Source organism: Sciurus carolinensis, chromosome 7, assembly GCF_902686445.1.
Source record: "Sciurus carolinensis chromosome 7, mSciCar1.2, whole genome shotgun sequence".
In the NCBI taxonomy this organism is placed as follows: domain Eukaryota; kingdom Metazoa; phylum Chordata; class Mammalia; order Rodentia; family Sciuridae; genus Sciurus; species Sciurus carolinensis.
In genome coordinates, this window is record NC_062219.1 from 113,509,500 (window position 1) to 113,526,747 (window position 17,248).

The following is a 17,248-nucleotide window of genomic DNA, read 5'->3' on the forward strand; positions in this document are numbered from 1 at the left end:
TGCTGTAAGCTCAGGCAAGGTATTTAACCCTGTCAGAGCCTTAATTTACTAATTAGTAAAATGTGGAAACCAGTACCTACTTACCAAGATTGGAGTATTAAATTAGATAACTGATAATACATGTTGTGCTGTGCTGGGCAGATAATAGACGTTGGATAAATAATCACTCACTAGATGGCAGAACCACTTTGATGATGCTTTAGATGCTCGTGTGCTGCGTTCTTCAAGTACTAGCTGGAAGGCCCTTGGATTGTCACTTAGGAAGGGATAGTACTTACCTTAGAGTATGGCCCTGAAGTTCAGATGGAAAACATGTCACATGCTTATTATAGACACCACATATCATGCTACACTCCACATGGGCAGTCATTTTCAGCTACTATCTGATTTACTCCTTATTAGCAACCCAGTAAAGTCATTCCTATTATTATCTGCCTTTACAGGAGAAAAAAAAAAAAACAAGCCTTGGAGATTTCTGACTTGCCCATTCAGTTGCCTTTTCAGTGGGAGGATAAAACTGAGGCCAAAAAATAGGTGAAACTAATTTTAAGTTCAGGTTAGTGACAGGGACAACCCGAGTCTATTTAAAGGAACTTTGAGAAACTCAAGTGTCCACATATTAAATGCAGAATTTAGGGGGTGGGGTAGGTATTGGGGATTAAACCCAGGGGTGATTAACCCCTGAGCCACATCCCCAGCTTAGTTGCTGAGGCTGGCTTGAACTTGTTATCCTCTTGCCTCAGCCTCCCAAGCTGCTATGAATGCAGAATATTAAAACCTAGGGCTGGGGTTGTGGCTCCGTGGTAGAGCACTTGACAAGCGTGTGTGAGGCACTGTGTTCAATCCTCAGCACCACATAAAAATAAATGAATAAAGGTGTTCATCTACAAATGAAAAAAACATTTACAAAAAACAACAGGTTTGTTACCCCTTTCACATTAGCAAAATATACTTATTTCCTCTAATGCTTGGATGTGAAGAGACTGACTGACTAGTGGCAAGAACTAAGGAATAAAGGTTCAATGTGCAAAAAGGCAAGAAGCAAAATAAAAAGTCTTGTCCTGGTGTTCCTACTGCTGGCACAGGGCCCAAGTGAGAAGGAGCAACATGAGAGTTTGGGCTTCAGCAAGGCAGGTACTGGATCCCCAGGACAGTGGCATGGAGGTGACTGACATTAAGGCTTAGGATCAGACCTGGCTAGGGCTTAGCAGACCCTGGTCTGTAGTTCCTGTACACCTTTGCTCCTAAAGTCAGGCTATGGCCGGCTGCCTGCAGTCCCCAGGGTTCTTTGCAAATCCCCGGCTCAATTCCTAACCCTGCCCTCCTTAAATCCTTACTATTGTTACTCTCTGCAAGCTATCAGTTCTCTTTGTGGATTCTTAATCCTCTTGAAAATGATATATTTATACCTCAGTAGCTCAGCAATATTTTCGGGTAGGTCATGGACAACTGACCCACATAAAAAGCCAATCAAAATTTAAATACCTCAGTCAAAGGTATAATCAAGTTGTAGTTCATTCACAAATTTTTTTAACTCAGATGTTTTATTATAGTAACACAAAACAGACTAAGACATCAATATATAAGAAATAATCAATGTAATCAAGAACAATATTGTTGTAGTCAGCTTTTCTATTCTGTGACAGGTACTGTCCTCTAATTTCTCCTCAGTGTGGCTTAAATGTCAGTGAATACCAAGAGACGGACACAGATAACACCATCACATGGAGCTAGTTGAGATGCTTGGCCATAGAAAGCTATAGCGCCAGTGGCCACAGTGATCATAGGTGTGTTGAGACGAGAAAGTTTGAAGACAACTGGGCTAGATGACAGTAAAGGTCTCTTCCAGTTCTAAAATCTTTTTCTTTTCAATGAATTGCCTGATTACCGGGCTTGCCTTTTTTTTTTTTTTTTTTTTTTTTTTAAACTGGGACTTGAACCAAAGGACTTTTAATCACTCATCCTGGGTCCTTTTTTTATTTTGAGACAGTCTTGCTAGGTTGCTTACAGCCTCGCTAACTTGCTGATGCTGTCCTTAAACTTGCAATCCTGCTGCCTCAGTCTCCCAAGTTGCTGGGATTACAGGTGTGTGCCCCTAATCTGGGCTTTCAGAGGAGCCCAGGAGGAACTGAGCTGTGAAGCGAAGGAGCAGCATCTCCCATGAATTCAGCACTAACCGTGCCACTTTGCTCAGTTACTCAACAGGGACTCGAGTTCCTTATATGTGTCAAGCACTCTTCCAAACCTGAGGGTTCAGTAGTGAACATGGTGACGTCCCTTTCCTCATAGATTGTAGACTAGTGGGGAAGATAGTAAATCGGAAGGAAGCAGTTAAGTACTATGAAGAAAATAAAATAGGGTAGTGTCCAAATTCCTTGAGTGGCCCCTGGTGGGAGGAGTGAGTTCTCTGAGGAGAGGAGAACCCTGGGAAGGAGGCGGCCCTGTGAAGATGCGGGCAAAGAGCAGCTCAAGCAGGAGGAACGTTAAATGCTAAGACTGATCCTAGAATGAGCTTGGTGTGTTTGCAGAAGGAGCCGATGCGTGAAGACGGAAGTGGATCAATCGATCATGCAAGGAATGCATCCCGGGCGTGGGAAGGAGTGTGGAATTTCTTCTCAGTGTAAATGGGGAGCTATAGGAGAGGTTAGAGCAAGAGCAGCGGAATCTGATTTGTGATTTAGAACATGCTGCTCTTGCTACTGGGTGAAAGACAAGAGCAGAGTGACCAAAGGGGGCTGGGAAGCTCACTGGGTGTCTGTAGCAGTGGGCCTGGTGAGGGAACTGGACTAGAACTGCAGCAGTGGCACCAACGAGGACTCAGTATACTGAGTCTGCAGGTAGAACTGATGGAATGACCTGCTAACAGAGTGGAGTGAGCTCTCAGGGACAGAGAGTGATTCCTAGTTGAGCCTAAGCAACTAGATAAATGGTCGCCATCCCTGAGGAAGAGTTGAGGGACTTGACCGAAACTGACAGTTTGATTTGCTAGGTTTGCCATCTGGATGTGGGTGTCTAGTGTGTCTTTGGTGCAAGCGCCTGGAGTTCTAGGGCCAGGTTCAGGCTGGAGATGAAAATGTGGAAGCTCTCAGCCTGTGACTGGTTTGTACTGTGGTGGGAGTGAAGGAGATCCCAGGTAGAGAGCAGGACGCAGGCGTACAGAGGACACGCCTGGCAACCCCAGGGATTCAGAGGCTGGTGAAGAGGAGGAGGGGCTGGCAGAGGAAACGAACGATTGGTGAAGCCAGAGAGGACTTGGAGGAGTCTACGTAGGGCCTTGAAACCCAGAGCGTTTGGAGAAAATGGTTTGGTGAACTAGGATGAATCTGGCAGTTTGAGTAAGAGAAGTAGGTCACTGGGGACCTTTAAAAACCTTTTCAGGGGACTGACAGGGGTGAACATTCAGCTGGAGCAAGCTGAGGAGAGAGTAAGGGATGAAGAAGAGGATGCAAAATCCGACCCGGCTGAGGAACAAAAGTGCAGGAGCTAGTGCCATGGAGCCTTGATCGGCAAGGGGGCCATTGCAACAGGGAGACACATGTATAAAACCTCCAAAGCCAGGTGCGGTGGCATGCACATGTAATCCCAGCGGCTCTGGAGGCTGAGGCAGGAGGATTGCGAGTTTGAAGCCAGCCTCAGCAACTTAGTGAGGCCCTAAGCAACTCAGGGAGACCCTGTCTCTAAATAAAATATTAAAAAGGTCTGGGGATGTGGCTCAGTGGTTAAGTGCCCTTGGGTTCAATCCCCAGTACAAAAAATAAAAACAAAAACAAAACCCTCATCCACCAGGTCACTAACATCTGTCCTATTCCAACAGGTAATAATCCACCCAGTCATCAACTGCTGTGAGTGACGGATTGAACTGTCTTGCCGTCTTTTATGTTGGCAACACAGTTGAACCCTCTTGTTGAGGAAGAACTGTTCTCCAGCAATTGTGTTTAGCAGATTAATTGGTTTATTGTTAACACTCTGAAAGATGGAAGGAAAGTAGTTATTTTGATGGACTTAGAAGTTTTGAAATCAGCTGAAACAGTCGGATTGAAGGTTGGCAATCCAGTGCCCTGTCATGAAGGACACAGGCAGCAGTGCGTATTCCCTCTCCCATCTCAGCTGTCAAACCCCCATCCAGCAAGCCCCAGCAACAGAATGGGAGCTCGGGAGTGGTTTCCACAGTATCTAAGGCTTATGGTGCCTCAGAAACGTGGAAAACCTAGTGGGACCAGCCTATCACATCCTTCTGAGGGGGACACAGTCCAAAGTGGTACCCATTGCCAGCTTCACCCCTTACCAGTCATGTTACCAACAGGAGTCAGGCCTGTACCTGGAGCAATTCTCCAGGAGAAGGGAAACTTTTCTCTATAGAACTAGTTGATGAAGTGGTGAAATCATAGCTACAGCTTCCAGTGAGCAAGTGGGCAAGTTCTTGCCCTTATTGAAGTTGACAGGGTGTATTATTTCTCAAAAGGCACCCTGAAGATCGCTAACGAACAATTCTCACTGTTAAAAATGACTGTGTGATGACTTTCAGTAATGAGACTTCTGTCGTGCCATGGAAAGATGGTCTTCATTTACCTGCAGTTGGGTTTGATTTCACAGGGACTGGTGACCTAGAGAACAAGTCTGAAGGTTCATTCATAGACCTATCAGGATCTGCAAGAGCTATGAAGATGCCACTAAAATCACAACAAAGTCTCACAACAGAGAAGTTGCTAAAAGAAGCAGCTATTTGATGGACACGTCAGGGCAAGTAGTGACTGCTGCTCTGTGGGGAGAAGATGCGGACAAGTTCCATGGTTCTAGACAGCCCGTGGTGGCCATTAAAGGAGCAGAGTTTCTGATTTTGGTGGATGGAGCTTTTCTGTGCTGTCTTCAAGCACTATCACTGTGAATCCTGACATCCCACAGGATGGATTATACCACTGTGAACAGTGTCACAGTGGATTTGCCAATTCGATCTTGTCAGCAAATATTGTAGATTTTCAAGAGAATCAATAAGTAACTTGTTTCCGGGAGTGTGCTGAAGCTATCCTTGGACAAAACACTGCTTGAAGACATTTTCCAGAACACTGACTTTGAGACATTCACATTCAGAATCAGGGTCAAACTGCAGCCCTACAATGATGAATCCCAAATTAAGGCCACCATGATGGACGCGAAGCCTCCAGACTCCGGAGACTGTGGCAGACAGCTGATCATGAACATTAGGAGAAACGCAGTGACGGAGGCGAGCAGTGCTGATTGGGCAGGAGTGTGAAAACAGCTCAAATGGAGTGGGTTTCTTTCCAGCCCCAGTGACAGCCCTGCATCCCCTACACAGTGGTGGTCTCTGTGCCTCTTGGGACCCAGGCAGAGGACAAAGTGCTCAGAGGGCCTCTGGTGCAAACTGTCAGCCCCAGGGTCAGTGGCAGCATCACAGCCCAGGTCCCTCCCTGACTTCAGGCTTTTGTCAATTTTGTTAAGATTTCGTATCATCAAGCAGCAATTACGTCACAAGTAATCAACCCGAAGCTTCCAAACAGTGAAATATAATTTTAATATTTGATATTTACTTATTCAATTTTTACATTAAGACCCATGAAGACAAAAGGGTGGAGGACCCCCCAGTTGTGATGGGGTCCTGGATGTGTGGTCAGGGGCAACTGCTTTGTTTTCATTCCGGTGATATTAAGGCTCGTCTGGATGCTGACAGGAGTGATCTGTTAGAGAGAAATTGAGGCTGCAGAAGAGAAAGGGGTGACTCGTGGGAACGCAGTCCAGTAGGTGAAGAGAGACGTCATCTGGGAAGCAAGTGTCAGGGCAGACAGGGAAGTGGGATGGGGACACAGCTTCTGCTGCAGCAGAAGAGGGCAGAAGACAGAAGAGGGCACAGTGGCACAGAAGTTGGTAAACACTGGTGGGAAGAGTTGCTCTTTGGCCCCTCTGTCTCTCCTTGAGGGATGCCACCTGGTCACCACTGCCCATGGTAGCGAGTGGAAGGTGTGGAGGCAGGAAGTCCTCTGTAGAGGAAGAGTGACTTCGGTGGGAAGAACACAGAGCAGAGTTTTCCACCATTATTTGAAGTGTGTGCAGCCAGCATGATTTTATGATCCTCTCTGGCAGCGCTCAGCCTCCCAGTTAGTACTGAGTAGGTAGCATTAACCAGGACCTGGTTTTGCCAAGGGACTTGGAGGGAGAGAGGGACAGAGAAGTCAAGGAAACAGCAAGTATGCAGGGCCGTGGTGTGAGGATAAGAAGGAAAGGAGAACATGGTCCAGGTGACAGATGCTAGATCAATGGGTCGGAAGTGTCACTCGGTTTGGTGAATTTGGTGAATTACTGAAGTACGGGTATTACAGAGGCTGACTAGAGAAGGCAGTGTCTGGCTGTTTCAGAGGCAATTGAGAGATCAGTGACAAGGCTAGGGTAGCACTTCTCAGGTTTTAGTATGTGTCAGAAGCACAGGAGGGCTTGGGTTTGCTAAACAGGGAATCCTGGGCCCACCCCCAAGGTGGCCCATTTAACCAGTTGGGGGTGGGGAGGCTGAGGATTTCCATGTCTCTCTTTTTTGGGGGAGTGGGGAGGTGCTGGGGATTGAACCCAGGGCCTTGTGCTTGCAAGGCAAGCAAGCACTCTACCAACTGAACTATATCCCCAGCCCGAGGATTTCCATGTTTAACAAGCTCCCAGATGCTGCAGCTGGACCACAAGGGCTTCAAGGTTGGGGAGAAGAAAAATTCTTTGCAACTCAGAAGATTGGGTGGGTCACTTTTCCACCTGGATGTCAAAGTCACTGAAATATTTGCTGCTTTGAGACAAGCAGTGACGTCACCAGCAAATGATGGCAACGGGAAGAGTACATGGGGGTGTAGTCAGACATGGCTGTCCTGGGACAGGCGTTTTTGAGAGAAAAGAAAAAGCCATCTGGAAGCAACAGTAAGGCGCAAGGAGAATACTAGCTCTGCCCTAGTCCTTGGAGAATGTGGGAGAACTCCCCAGGGCTTGAAGGGCCGGCAAAGAAGTGGGGTTCCTACTTTGGGAATGGCAAGAAGGTTCAAAGAACTGAGGGATGGGAGGTGTTCTGGAGTAGGAGCAGGGAGGTGGGGCCAGGCTGGAGCTGCACAGAGCCTTTCGCAGGTGCGTATCCATTGCAGGATGGCAGTACTACCCCTTGATTAAGGGAAGAGTCACTGGAACTACTGCCCCTAAAATCTAGAAAAATGAGTGGGTCTTCTGATTTCTTGGAGGTATCATTTTTATATTACACTAAGCTGGGGATATAGCTCAGTTGGTAGAGTGCTAGCCTAGCATATACAAGGCCCTGGGTTCAATCCCCAGCACCACCAAAACAAACAATAAAACTCTAAGCATGCACAGATAATTGATCCAAAAGCAAATTTGCATGACCTTTACTATAAAAGTGAGAGCCTTCAAAGGTAATTTAGGCCATGCTCCAAGATCCCTCTCCTGTGTTAGAACTTTGGAGGGATTGTGAGAAAGGATTGGATGAAGGGTGGGAGGGAGGCACTGATACTTAGAATTGGAAAATGAAAACCTTCCAAGACTCAGGCATGATCTGTAAGGGAACTGTCCATACTGTGCTGGGGACTGCTGCTCCCCTGAGACCCTTCCCATCACAGGTTCTGCAGACCACATGGAAGGGCAAGGCCTAGAGCATCAGAAGGTTCTATTCTATGGCTAGAAGTTGGTCTTGCTTCTTTGGATTGTAGAGTCTCCTGTATCTCCAAGATGGGCCTCTCTGAGCTTTGTTGTGCCCAGTTAAAGAGGAAGGGGGATGTGGGAGATGGGAGGGTCCCAGCCTGTCATCTTCTCCCCCGCTTCCCTCGGCCTGTTTCTTCCCTTCTTCCATTTCTGGGTCCTCTTGGATCAGCCTGGATGCTTGGTTGGCAGGGCTAACAGGAGGGGCGAAGCTGGAGGAGATTAGCAGACTGGAGGTCAGACTTTCCAGAAGAATCTTTTAATGGTCTTAGGGCAGCTTAGCTGGTCTGTCCATCATGTCCAGTTGCCCAGGAGACGATGAACAGGCTGGTCTAGCAAAGGAGAGGGAGGAAGAGGGCCCTAGCCTAAGGAATCAGTCAGCAGGGGCCTAAGAGGAGACATAGCCCTGGCCTCCTGACAACCCACAGGGCAAGATGGGGCAGCAGTTCAGCTTGGAGGAGGCGGAGACGTCTGGGGAGATGGACGTGGCAGAGCTCCAGGAGTGGTACAAGAAGTTCGTGGTGGAGTGCCCCAGCGGCACCCTCTTCATGCACGAGTTTAAGCGCTTCTTCAAGGTCACGGACGACGAGGAGGCTGCCCAGTACGTAGAGGGCATGTTCCGAGCCTTCGACAAGAATGGGGTAAGAACCTGAAGGGAAGGACCTGTGGCCAGTCCACCCGGCACCCTCCACATCTTTAGGCCAAAGATGCATCCTCAGGGAGAACCCCTAGACCCCCAAGCCTCCTGCTCTTCCTCAGTCTCAAGCTCCTCAAATTCTTCTCTCTCCATTTTTCTGTCCGTTTCCCTCTTGTCTTCCCTCCCTGTCTCTCACATCCTGCTTCTGAGACCTGAGGTGCCTGACAGTCCAGGTCTTCTCTGTATGTTATTGGATGAGGCTCTGTAGCCCAGGGACCTGGTTTTCTCACCCCCTGGAGCCCCCAGCTCTCTAAACCCAAGGAACTCAGGAAAAGATACCTTAGCACGGACCATGCGCTGCCTCTTGCTGGGATCCTCTGAACTGAGGCGGGCCAGGTCTCCCCTGCCGTGGCTGCTGGGAGAGTGACCGGATCCTTGGGAAAAATCCTTTCCAACTCTTCAGGTCATGGAGGATTTCAGGAAACCATCCAAACCCAGGGCTTCTTAACCTCTTTTCTGGCACTGGCAGCTAAGAAGGTAGCCAAATTTTGTAAATGCACACGTGGGAATTTAATTTTTAAATTCAATTTGATCGCCAGGTGCAGTGCCGCACGCCTGTAATCCCAGTCACTTGGGAGGTTAAGGTAGGAGGATTGCAAGATCCAGGCCAGCCTGGGCAACTTAGCAAGACCCCGTCTCAAAATAAAAAATAAAGAGCTTGGAATATAGCTCAGCCATAGAGCACCCCTGGGTTCAATCCCCAATCCTGCCCAACCCCCCAAAAATTCAAGGAATTTCAACATTGAATTTTTTTTTAATTTATTTTTATTGTAAACAAATGGGATACATCTTGTTTCTGGTTTGTACATGGAGTAACAGCATACCATTTGCGTAATCATACATTTACATAGGGTAATGATGTTTGATTCATTCTGTTATTTTTTTCTCCCCTCCCACCCCTCTTTTCCCTCTATACAGTCCCTCCTTCCTCCATTCTTGCCCCCCTCCCACCCCCCATTATGTGTCATCATCCGCTTATCAGTGAGATCATTCTTCCTTTGGATTTTTGAGATTGGCTTATCTCACTTAGCATGATATTCTCCAATTTCATCCATTTGCCTGCAAATGCCATAATTTTATTATTCTTTATAACTGAGTAATATTCCATTGTATATATATACCACAGTTTCTTTATCCATTCATCAATTGAAGGACATCTAGGTTGGTTCCACAGTCTGGCTATTGTGAATTGAGCAGCTATGAACATTGATGTGGCTGTATCTCTGTAGTATGCTGATTTTAAGTCCTTTGGGTATAGGCCAAGGAGTGGGATAGCTGGGTCAAATGGTGGGTCCATTCCAAGTTTTCTAAGGAATCTCCACACTGCTTTCCAGAGCAGCTGCACTAATTTGCAGCCCCACCAGCAGTGTATGAGTGTACCTTTTTCACCACGTCCTCTCCAACACCTATTGTTGCTTGTATTCTTGATAATCGCCATTCTAATTGGGAAGAGATGGAATCTTAGTGTAGTTTTCATTTGCATTTCTCTTATTACTAAAGATGGTGAACATTTTTATTTTTTCATATGTTTGTTGATTGCTTGTAGATCTTCTGTGAAGCGTCTGTTCATATCCTTAGCCCATTTTCAACATTGAATTTCTATTATCTAATGCACATTCATATTCAAGTTTGATTAATTGTTCATTTTACAACTTTCTTTTCTCTTTTTTTGGTCTGATCACGCACTACACTTGCTTGATATGTCTCCTTTAATTTGGAAACTTTAATCTCAGCCTTAGTTTTAATTGAGCTTGACAGTTTTGAAGGCTTTGGCCCTAATTATTTTGTAGAAGATCTCACAATTCAGGTTTGTCTAATGTTTCCTCATGATGAGATTCAGATTCCGGTAGAAAAGTTTATGGTGTGAAGTTGTGACCTTGTCAGGGCATTGTATCCGGTACATGATGTGGGTTCAACCTGTCACTGATAGAACTTCAAGACTTTGGTGGAGATGTTGTCTTCCTGGTTTCCCCACTGTACTTATATTTTCTTTGCAGTTACTGAGCATCTTGGAAGGATCTCCCTGGAGACAGTAAATATACTATTGCTCATCAAATCATCATCTTCCAGTTTGGGCATCTGTTGATAGTTTTCTGACTCTACTGTCCTTCTCTATTAGTTGGTTTCCTGCTGTAAGGAAGAGCTTTCCTGGAAGGTGCTGAACTCCTCTGTCAGGGACTGAGCCCTCTTTCTCTCCCATGTAGTCTCTGCTTCCAAACCTACCCTTCCCCACCCCCTGTTGGGGATGGAACCCAAGACTCCTGCACACTAGGCAAGCGATCCACCACTGAGCTCCACCCAGCCCCTCAGCAAAATCTTTAAATTGGATTTTCATTTCTGGACAATTGGTCTGAGATTTTTAGAACAAAAAAAATATATATTATATATATTTATATATTTGAAAAGAACTCAAAGATTTAGCTCACATGTCCAAATCGAGGGGAATGGAAGCGGGTTTGGTGGAGACAGAGCTGTAGATACACCTTGTCTCTGCCCCTCTGCTCCCTTGTGGCACTCTTCTCTCTCTGGAATACGCCTTGCGACACCCTGGGATGGAAGAAAAGGGAGGGTGAAAACTGAATGTCATTTGGGATTCTTGTATAACGCATTGGGGTCAGGGCTGGTGCACAAATGCAGCCAATTCAGAAAGAAATAGGGCATATAATCCCCCAGAGCAGAGGACACGCCCATCCGACTCGGGAGCAGATGAGGTATTTCCAGCCCTCACAGGCCTCTGGGTAATTGGAACTGACTAGGCCCGTGCACAGAAGATGAGATTAGCCCCAGCTAGAAGCTTCCCAGAAATGGTCCTGGGGTGTGCAGTGACCTCCCCTTTGAGGAGAATGGCATCATGAATCATCTTCTCTCAGCTGAATCACATTGAGAGAGGTTGTTGTGAAACAGAAGTTTCTGGTCAAAGAATGAGGGAGAATCTAGAAATCTGGAGACTTCCTGGGTGGTTTGGGTTTTGTGTCCCCCCAGCCTCCGGGACACCTCTAGACATCAGACTCATTTGCTAGACCTTGTTATTCGGGGTAACTCAGGGGTAGCTCAGGGGTAGAGCACTTGCCCAGCGTGTGTGAGGTCCTAGATTCCATTGCCAGCACCATGAAAGAATGAGAGAGGAGCAGGGAAGGGAGGGAGGGAAACCACCGAGTGGAGAACGGAAGTTTTTTCCAACTGGATGAACTGGAGGAGATGTGTAGCTTGGGCATCTGAGTCTCAGGTTTTCATCTGTAAAGGAGAAGACCATTTTTGTACTCAATCTCATTAAGAAGAAACACAGGATTGGTTTGTGGTAAGCTTCATAAATAATACGTACAAAAGAAAATAGCCTTCCAAAAGAACAAATAACCACTGCTTAAGGAGCTACTCCAAAGAAATTGCCAGACTGTGACTCAGGAGTCAGAGGCAGGAGGATCTCAAGTTTCCAGGCCAGCCTGGGTAACTTAGCAAGATCCTGCCTCAAAATTAAAAAAAAAAAAGAGAGAGAGAAAAGAAAAGAAAAATAAATAATCAAAAGTTGGGGATGTAGCTAAGTGGTAGAGCCCGTGGGTTCAACCCTCGATACAGGGAGGGGCGGGTGGAAGAAGGAAGAAAGAAAAGACAGTATCAGAAATATATATTTTAAAAACACATAAATGTTTCCTGTGCAATATAAAATATTAAAACCGAGCATGATGGCACACACCCACAATCCCAGTGACTTGGGAGACTGAGGCAGGAAGATCGTGAGTTCAAAGTCAGCCTCAGCAACTTAGAGAGTGCCCTAAGCAATTTATCAAGACCATATATCAAACTAAAACATAAAAAGGGCTTGGGATATGGCTCAGTGGTTAAGTGCCCCTGGGTCAATCCCTGGTACTAAATAAATAGATAAATAAATAAATAAAATAAAATAAAATAAAATAAAATACTAGAAATATATTTAACAGAAGGGAATGCCCCGTACCTCCCAAGTCCCACAAATATTGATATTTTAAATAATTTTTTAAAACATGAGATGTTAAATGAATACCCAGAAAATAAAACCATAAATATAATTGGACCTCAATTAGGTAAATATAAAGGGAGGGGGACCAGGGGAACCATTTTTTTGTAGGAATGATACAAAATATGTTGAATAAAACCTTCAAGTATTGTTACTCAAGTATAGTGTTACTTTCCTCTTATTTTTTCCTCAATCTTTTTGCTATGTCCCTCATTTTCTGCCATTTTCTCCTGTTGCTCAAACCTTGCTCACCCGGGCACTCCTTGGTTAGGGCTGCTCTGAGTGACCTGACCCAATGGGACAGAAGTGCTCTGTGCCACTGATGTCCTTACTATCCCAAAGTCATGTGAATGACAATATTCCTCAGGGAGCTGATGGCTTAGGTTTTTCATTTGGAGAGCAGAGGTCCCAACCCTGGAATAAGTGAGCTCCTGTAAGTGACACCCTAGCCCAGCTGACCTGTGACCATGATACCACCAGCCCTTCAACCCACATGCATTTGGAGGAGAAAAGCAAGAGGATGTACTTCTCCTAGTTTTTTTTTTTTTTTTTTTTTTTTTGTACCAAGGATTGAACCCGGGGACACTTAACTATTGAGCCACATCCCCAATCCTTTTCTATACTTTATTAGATACAGGGTCTCGCTGAGTTGTTTAGGGCCTCACTGAGTTGCTGAGGCTGGCTTTGAACTCACGATCCTCCTGCCTCAGCCTCCAGAGTCACTGGGCTGGCAGATGTGAGCCACTGCACCCATTTCTCCTGTTTCTTGATGACTGCTTTTGGAATAATGGTTGCTGTCACCTTTCTGTCCCAAGAAGGTTCATTTTTTGGTCAGGGAATCTGTAGCGTAGGCGGTGCTTCTCCCCTTTCACGATCCCTCTTTCCACCTGAGCTCTGCCTCCTCCTGCTCTTCCTGGATGGAGGAGGGTGCAGGCGTGTCCTTCCGTGTAAGGTCCACCTAGGCCTAGATGTGCGTGAGGACGGGACCCACTGCCTGAGCTTCCCGTACACTTGGGCGAATGTGCCTATGAGGGGAAATGCCAATGTGAGCCCTGCTTCCTATCTTTCAAAATTACTTTGCTCCCAAATTCAGATCAATTCGATCATCTGCTCAGGATTCGTAAATATGTACGGGACCTCAATTCTGTGTACAAGTGCACTGTGCTAGGTACGGAGAAGAAAGGCAAGCAGAGTCCGCCCCTCTCTGTCCTGGAGGGAGTGTGGGCTGCCAGAGTTGTCCCCAAACTAAGGAGAGCACATCAGGTGCTGTGAACCTTAGGTCAGGGAGGGAGGAGAGACAGGTTGACACAGAGGCCGTGGTCCAAGTGGTGCAAGAAGGAAGGCTTCCTGGAGGAGGGGACCCTTGAACTGAGCCTAAAGGACAGGAAGGACTGGGAATGGGAAGCATCTGGGGGTGGAGAATAGCATGCGCCGTGACACAGAGGCCACGTGGGTGGCAGGGAAGAGGGAAGGCCCTGACTCCCCAGGGATGGGTGGCCCTGGACAGTGCTCACTGCCACACTCTGGGAGAGGCCTCAGCAATGGCCACACCCCATGCAGGATGACACCATCGACTTCCTGGAGTACGTGGCGGCCCTGAACCTGGTGCTGAGGGGCACCCTGGAGCACAAGCTGAAGTGGACCTTCAAGATCTACGACAAGGACGGCAACGGCTGCATCGACCGCCCGGAGCTCCTGGACATCGTGGAGGTTGGTGTCCCCGCCTGGAAGCAGGTTCCCTGGGTGCTTGGCACTGCTGGGGCACTGAGGGCTGGCCGCAGGTGACCCACTAAAGAGAGGCCTCTGGGCTGGGGTTGGGAAGAGGCACCGAAATCATTCAGAATGTGTTTTCTGGCCACAGTGAAATTAAGCCAGAAATCAGTTGCAGAAAGTTAAGTAGAAGGCTGGGGAGATAGCTCAGTCTGTAGAGGGCTTGCCTTGCAAGCACATGGCCCTGGGTTCAATCCCCAGCACAGCAAAAAAAAAAAAAAAGTTAAGTAGAAAATCTGTTTGGAACTTTGGCACTACCCTTCCAAATACTCCATGAACCTGAGAAATCATGTTTCTCACACACACACACACACACGCACACACACACAGTATTTTGAATCATGATGGACACAGGTCATACATGACATACCAAAACATGTGGAGCACAATTAAATCTGGGCTTGCAGAAAAATTCACAGCCTTAAACTGTCTATATGAAAAAATAAGAGAGGCTGAAAATTAATGATCTAAAAAAATCACCTAGAGAAATTGAAAGGAGTAAATTAAACCCAAAGAAAACATAAGAGAGGAAACAATAGAGAGTAGAAATTAATACAATCAAAATCAAGCGCTTTAGAGAAAAACCAAGTTGATAAAACCAAAGTTGTTTCTTTTAAAAAACTAATGAAACTGATAGCCAGCAGGAATTGTCAAAGAGGAAAGGTGGCATCTAGTGTCACAGGCTCCAGACACGTTTCCTGTGGCAGCCAGTGGATCCCCAGAACACATGAGCTGGCTGTTGCCGGCCCCAGTTTACAGAGAAGGAAATGGCCTCACAGAGGCCCTGTGGTCTGCCATGTCCACGTCCTAGGAAGTGCGGGGCCTGAATTCCAGGGCATCCCCTCAGGCCCCCCTGACCTGTTTAATGAGGCTTTGCCATGCCAGTGCTGGACTGGGCAGGGAGGCCTTGGAGACCAAGACCGTGCAGCTTCTGTCTTCAGAAAGCACCTAGGGAGGGTCCTCAAGTTTTCCATCTCTTCTGTGTTTACATGGTACCTTCACAAAGGTCATCTCATTGGCGAGGAAACAGGGCAAAGGAGAGGTTGCTTCCAGGCCCAGCACCTGTATGCCCATGGCCCTATTCGACACTTCCACGCGGAGATCATGCTAAGTTCTTTTCTCTCTCTGCGTCTCCATTTCTTCCGCAGTAGATTGCAGTGTGAACCGTCACGGTGACCTAAACATCCCATTCCTCTGCAGATCACAGTGGAAATGGAAATGGTGCTGGCAAGGGCAGATAGGAGGCCAGCAGGTCCCCAGGTGGGATTAGACCAGCTGGGGCTTCGGACAGGTTGGATCTGGCTTTGATCTGGCTCGTGTGATACTGAGCTGCATTGGAAGAGCTGAGTTCTCTCCTCTCCGGCAGGCGATTTACAAGCTGAAGAAAGCCTGCCGCGTAGACACGGAGATGGAGCAGCAGGGCCAGATGCTCACACCCGAGGAGGTCGTGGACAGGATCTTCCAGCTGGTGGATGAAAACGGGGACGGTAAGGGGGGCGAAGCTGCCAGGGGAGGGCTGCCTGCTCCGCATCATCCCTACCTTCTGGCAATATGTCATGGACCGGGCCCCCCACTTCCCAACCGCTGACGTTCTCATCAGTGAGCTGGTTGAGGAGAGGATTACATGAATTATCAAAGGGCATCACACAGGAGCACATGTTTGTGAGAGATTAAAACTTTCCAGGAGTCACCAAAGGAGGCCCAGCAAGCGAGCAGAAGAAGTAGGAACTTTGGAGTCAGAATGATACAGTTAACCTGCTGGCCTGGCCTCAGTTTCCTCATCTGGAAAGTGGGGATAACCAGAATGACTGAGGGGATCAAATGGGGTAGTGTGTAAGGGCCTGACAGGGGAGGCATCCGTTCAGGCCCCTGGAGCTCCCCACCCTGTAGCTCAGTGCCCAGCCCCCCAGTGCTGTGCACAGGAACTGGCTTAGAACAAACTCAGGAATCTCTCAGCTCCACTCAGCATTTCAGAGGTTCTGTGTTCAAAAGTAAAACTTCAGTCCATTGTCAAGAAAGCCCCTTCCAGGCCCCCGGAGGCTCCTGGAGAATCAGACTTGACCAGCCACAGCGCTAGGCTCCGTACTGCCGGCTGGTTTGTAGAAGAGGGGCAGGCACCTCTTAGGAGAGCAGGTCTCTGCCCCTGCCCCCAGTTCCGGGTCTTGCCTCCTCCCCGATGACCATGTCTCCCATCCCATGCTCACTCAGGCCGGCTGTCACTGAATGAGTTCATTGAAGGTGCCCGTCGTGACAAGTGGGTGATGAAGATGCTGCAGATGGACGGGAATCCCAGTGCCTGGATTGCTCAGCAGAGACGGAAAAGTGCCATGTTCTGAGGGGTCGGGGCCCTGGGAGCCCCGTGGGCGTTCACAACCCCCCACGACTCCAGGCTCACCCAGGTTTTCAGAGTAGCAGGAGGGTCCCCGGGCCAGCCTGCTCATGCCCACGCTTTCCCTGGTGCAGACTTGCTGGCACCCCCTGTGAGGAGTGAGTGGGTGCCCTTCCTGGGTGTGCAGGGGCCACCAGGGCAGAGTCCAGTCTGCAGGACTGACTGGGATTTGACGGGAACTTGGTTACTCTGCTCCTGGGGCACAGCTGCATTGGCTGGGGGGCCCCTAGGTGTTCTCAGATGGAAGCAGGGCTACCTGAGCAGTGGGGGTCCCATAGACCAAATCAGCAATGAGGACGCCCACACTTATGGAGTGGAAACAAAGACTGGAAGGAAGCAGGAGCGGGGCAGTGGTGAAGCTGAAGAGAGGGTAGGAGTGGGGGGTCATAATTACCTTACCCCCAGGGGTCCCGAGCAGGGTTCACAGGGGGACCCTCTCCAACTCCTCCCAAGTCCTCCTCAGGGGGGCGATCAAGGGAAACTGCAGCAAGTAAGACAGCAGGCCCTGGTCCTCCACTGTGCTTAAAGGGGCTGTCTGAGCCCTGTCAGGTGCTCCCCTCCAGCCCTGCTCCCAACACGCCCTCTCACCCATCCTCACCCCTTATCCACCATCCCCACCTCTCCCTGCCCGCCAGCCCCAGCATGGACCTTCCCCATTCCTTTGAAAGATGGAGAAACCTCTCTGCCTCTGAGGGAGATTCAGGGGTCT

The 17,248-nt window shown here is 48.0% G+C and overlaps 1 protein-coding gene and 1 pseudogene across 1 annotated transcript; both read left to right on the plus strand.

Annotated features, from left to right (window-relative positions):
- The first annotated feature begins 1,158 nt into the window (after positions 1–1,158).
- Positions 1,159–4,992, plus strand: LOC124989301 (replication protein A 70 kDa DNA-binding subunit-like; annotated as a pseudogene).
- A 3,134-nt stretch (positions 4,993–8,126) lies between these two features.
- Positions 8,127–16,486, plus strand: Guca1b (guanylate cyclase activator 1B). The gene is made up of 4 exons (XM_047557158.1): positions 8,127–8,333; positions 13,941–14,090; positions 15,517–15,637; positions 16,359–16,486. Exons 1-4 carry the CDS (start codon positions 8,127–8,129, stop codon positions 16,484–16,486), a joined length of 606 nt encoding a protein of 201 aa, XP_047413114.1.
- The last annotated feature ends 762 nt before the right edge of the window (positions 16,487–17,248 follow it).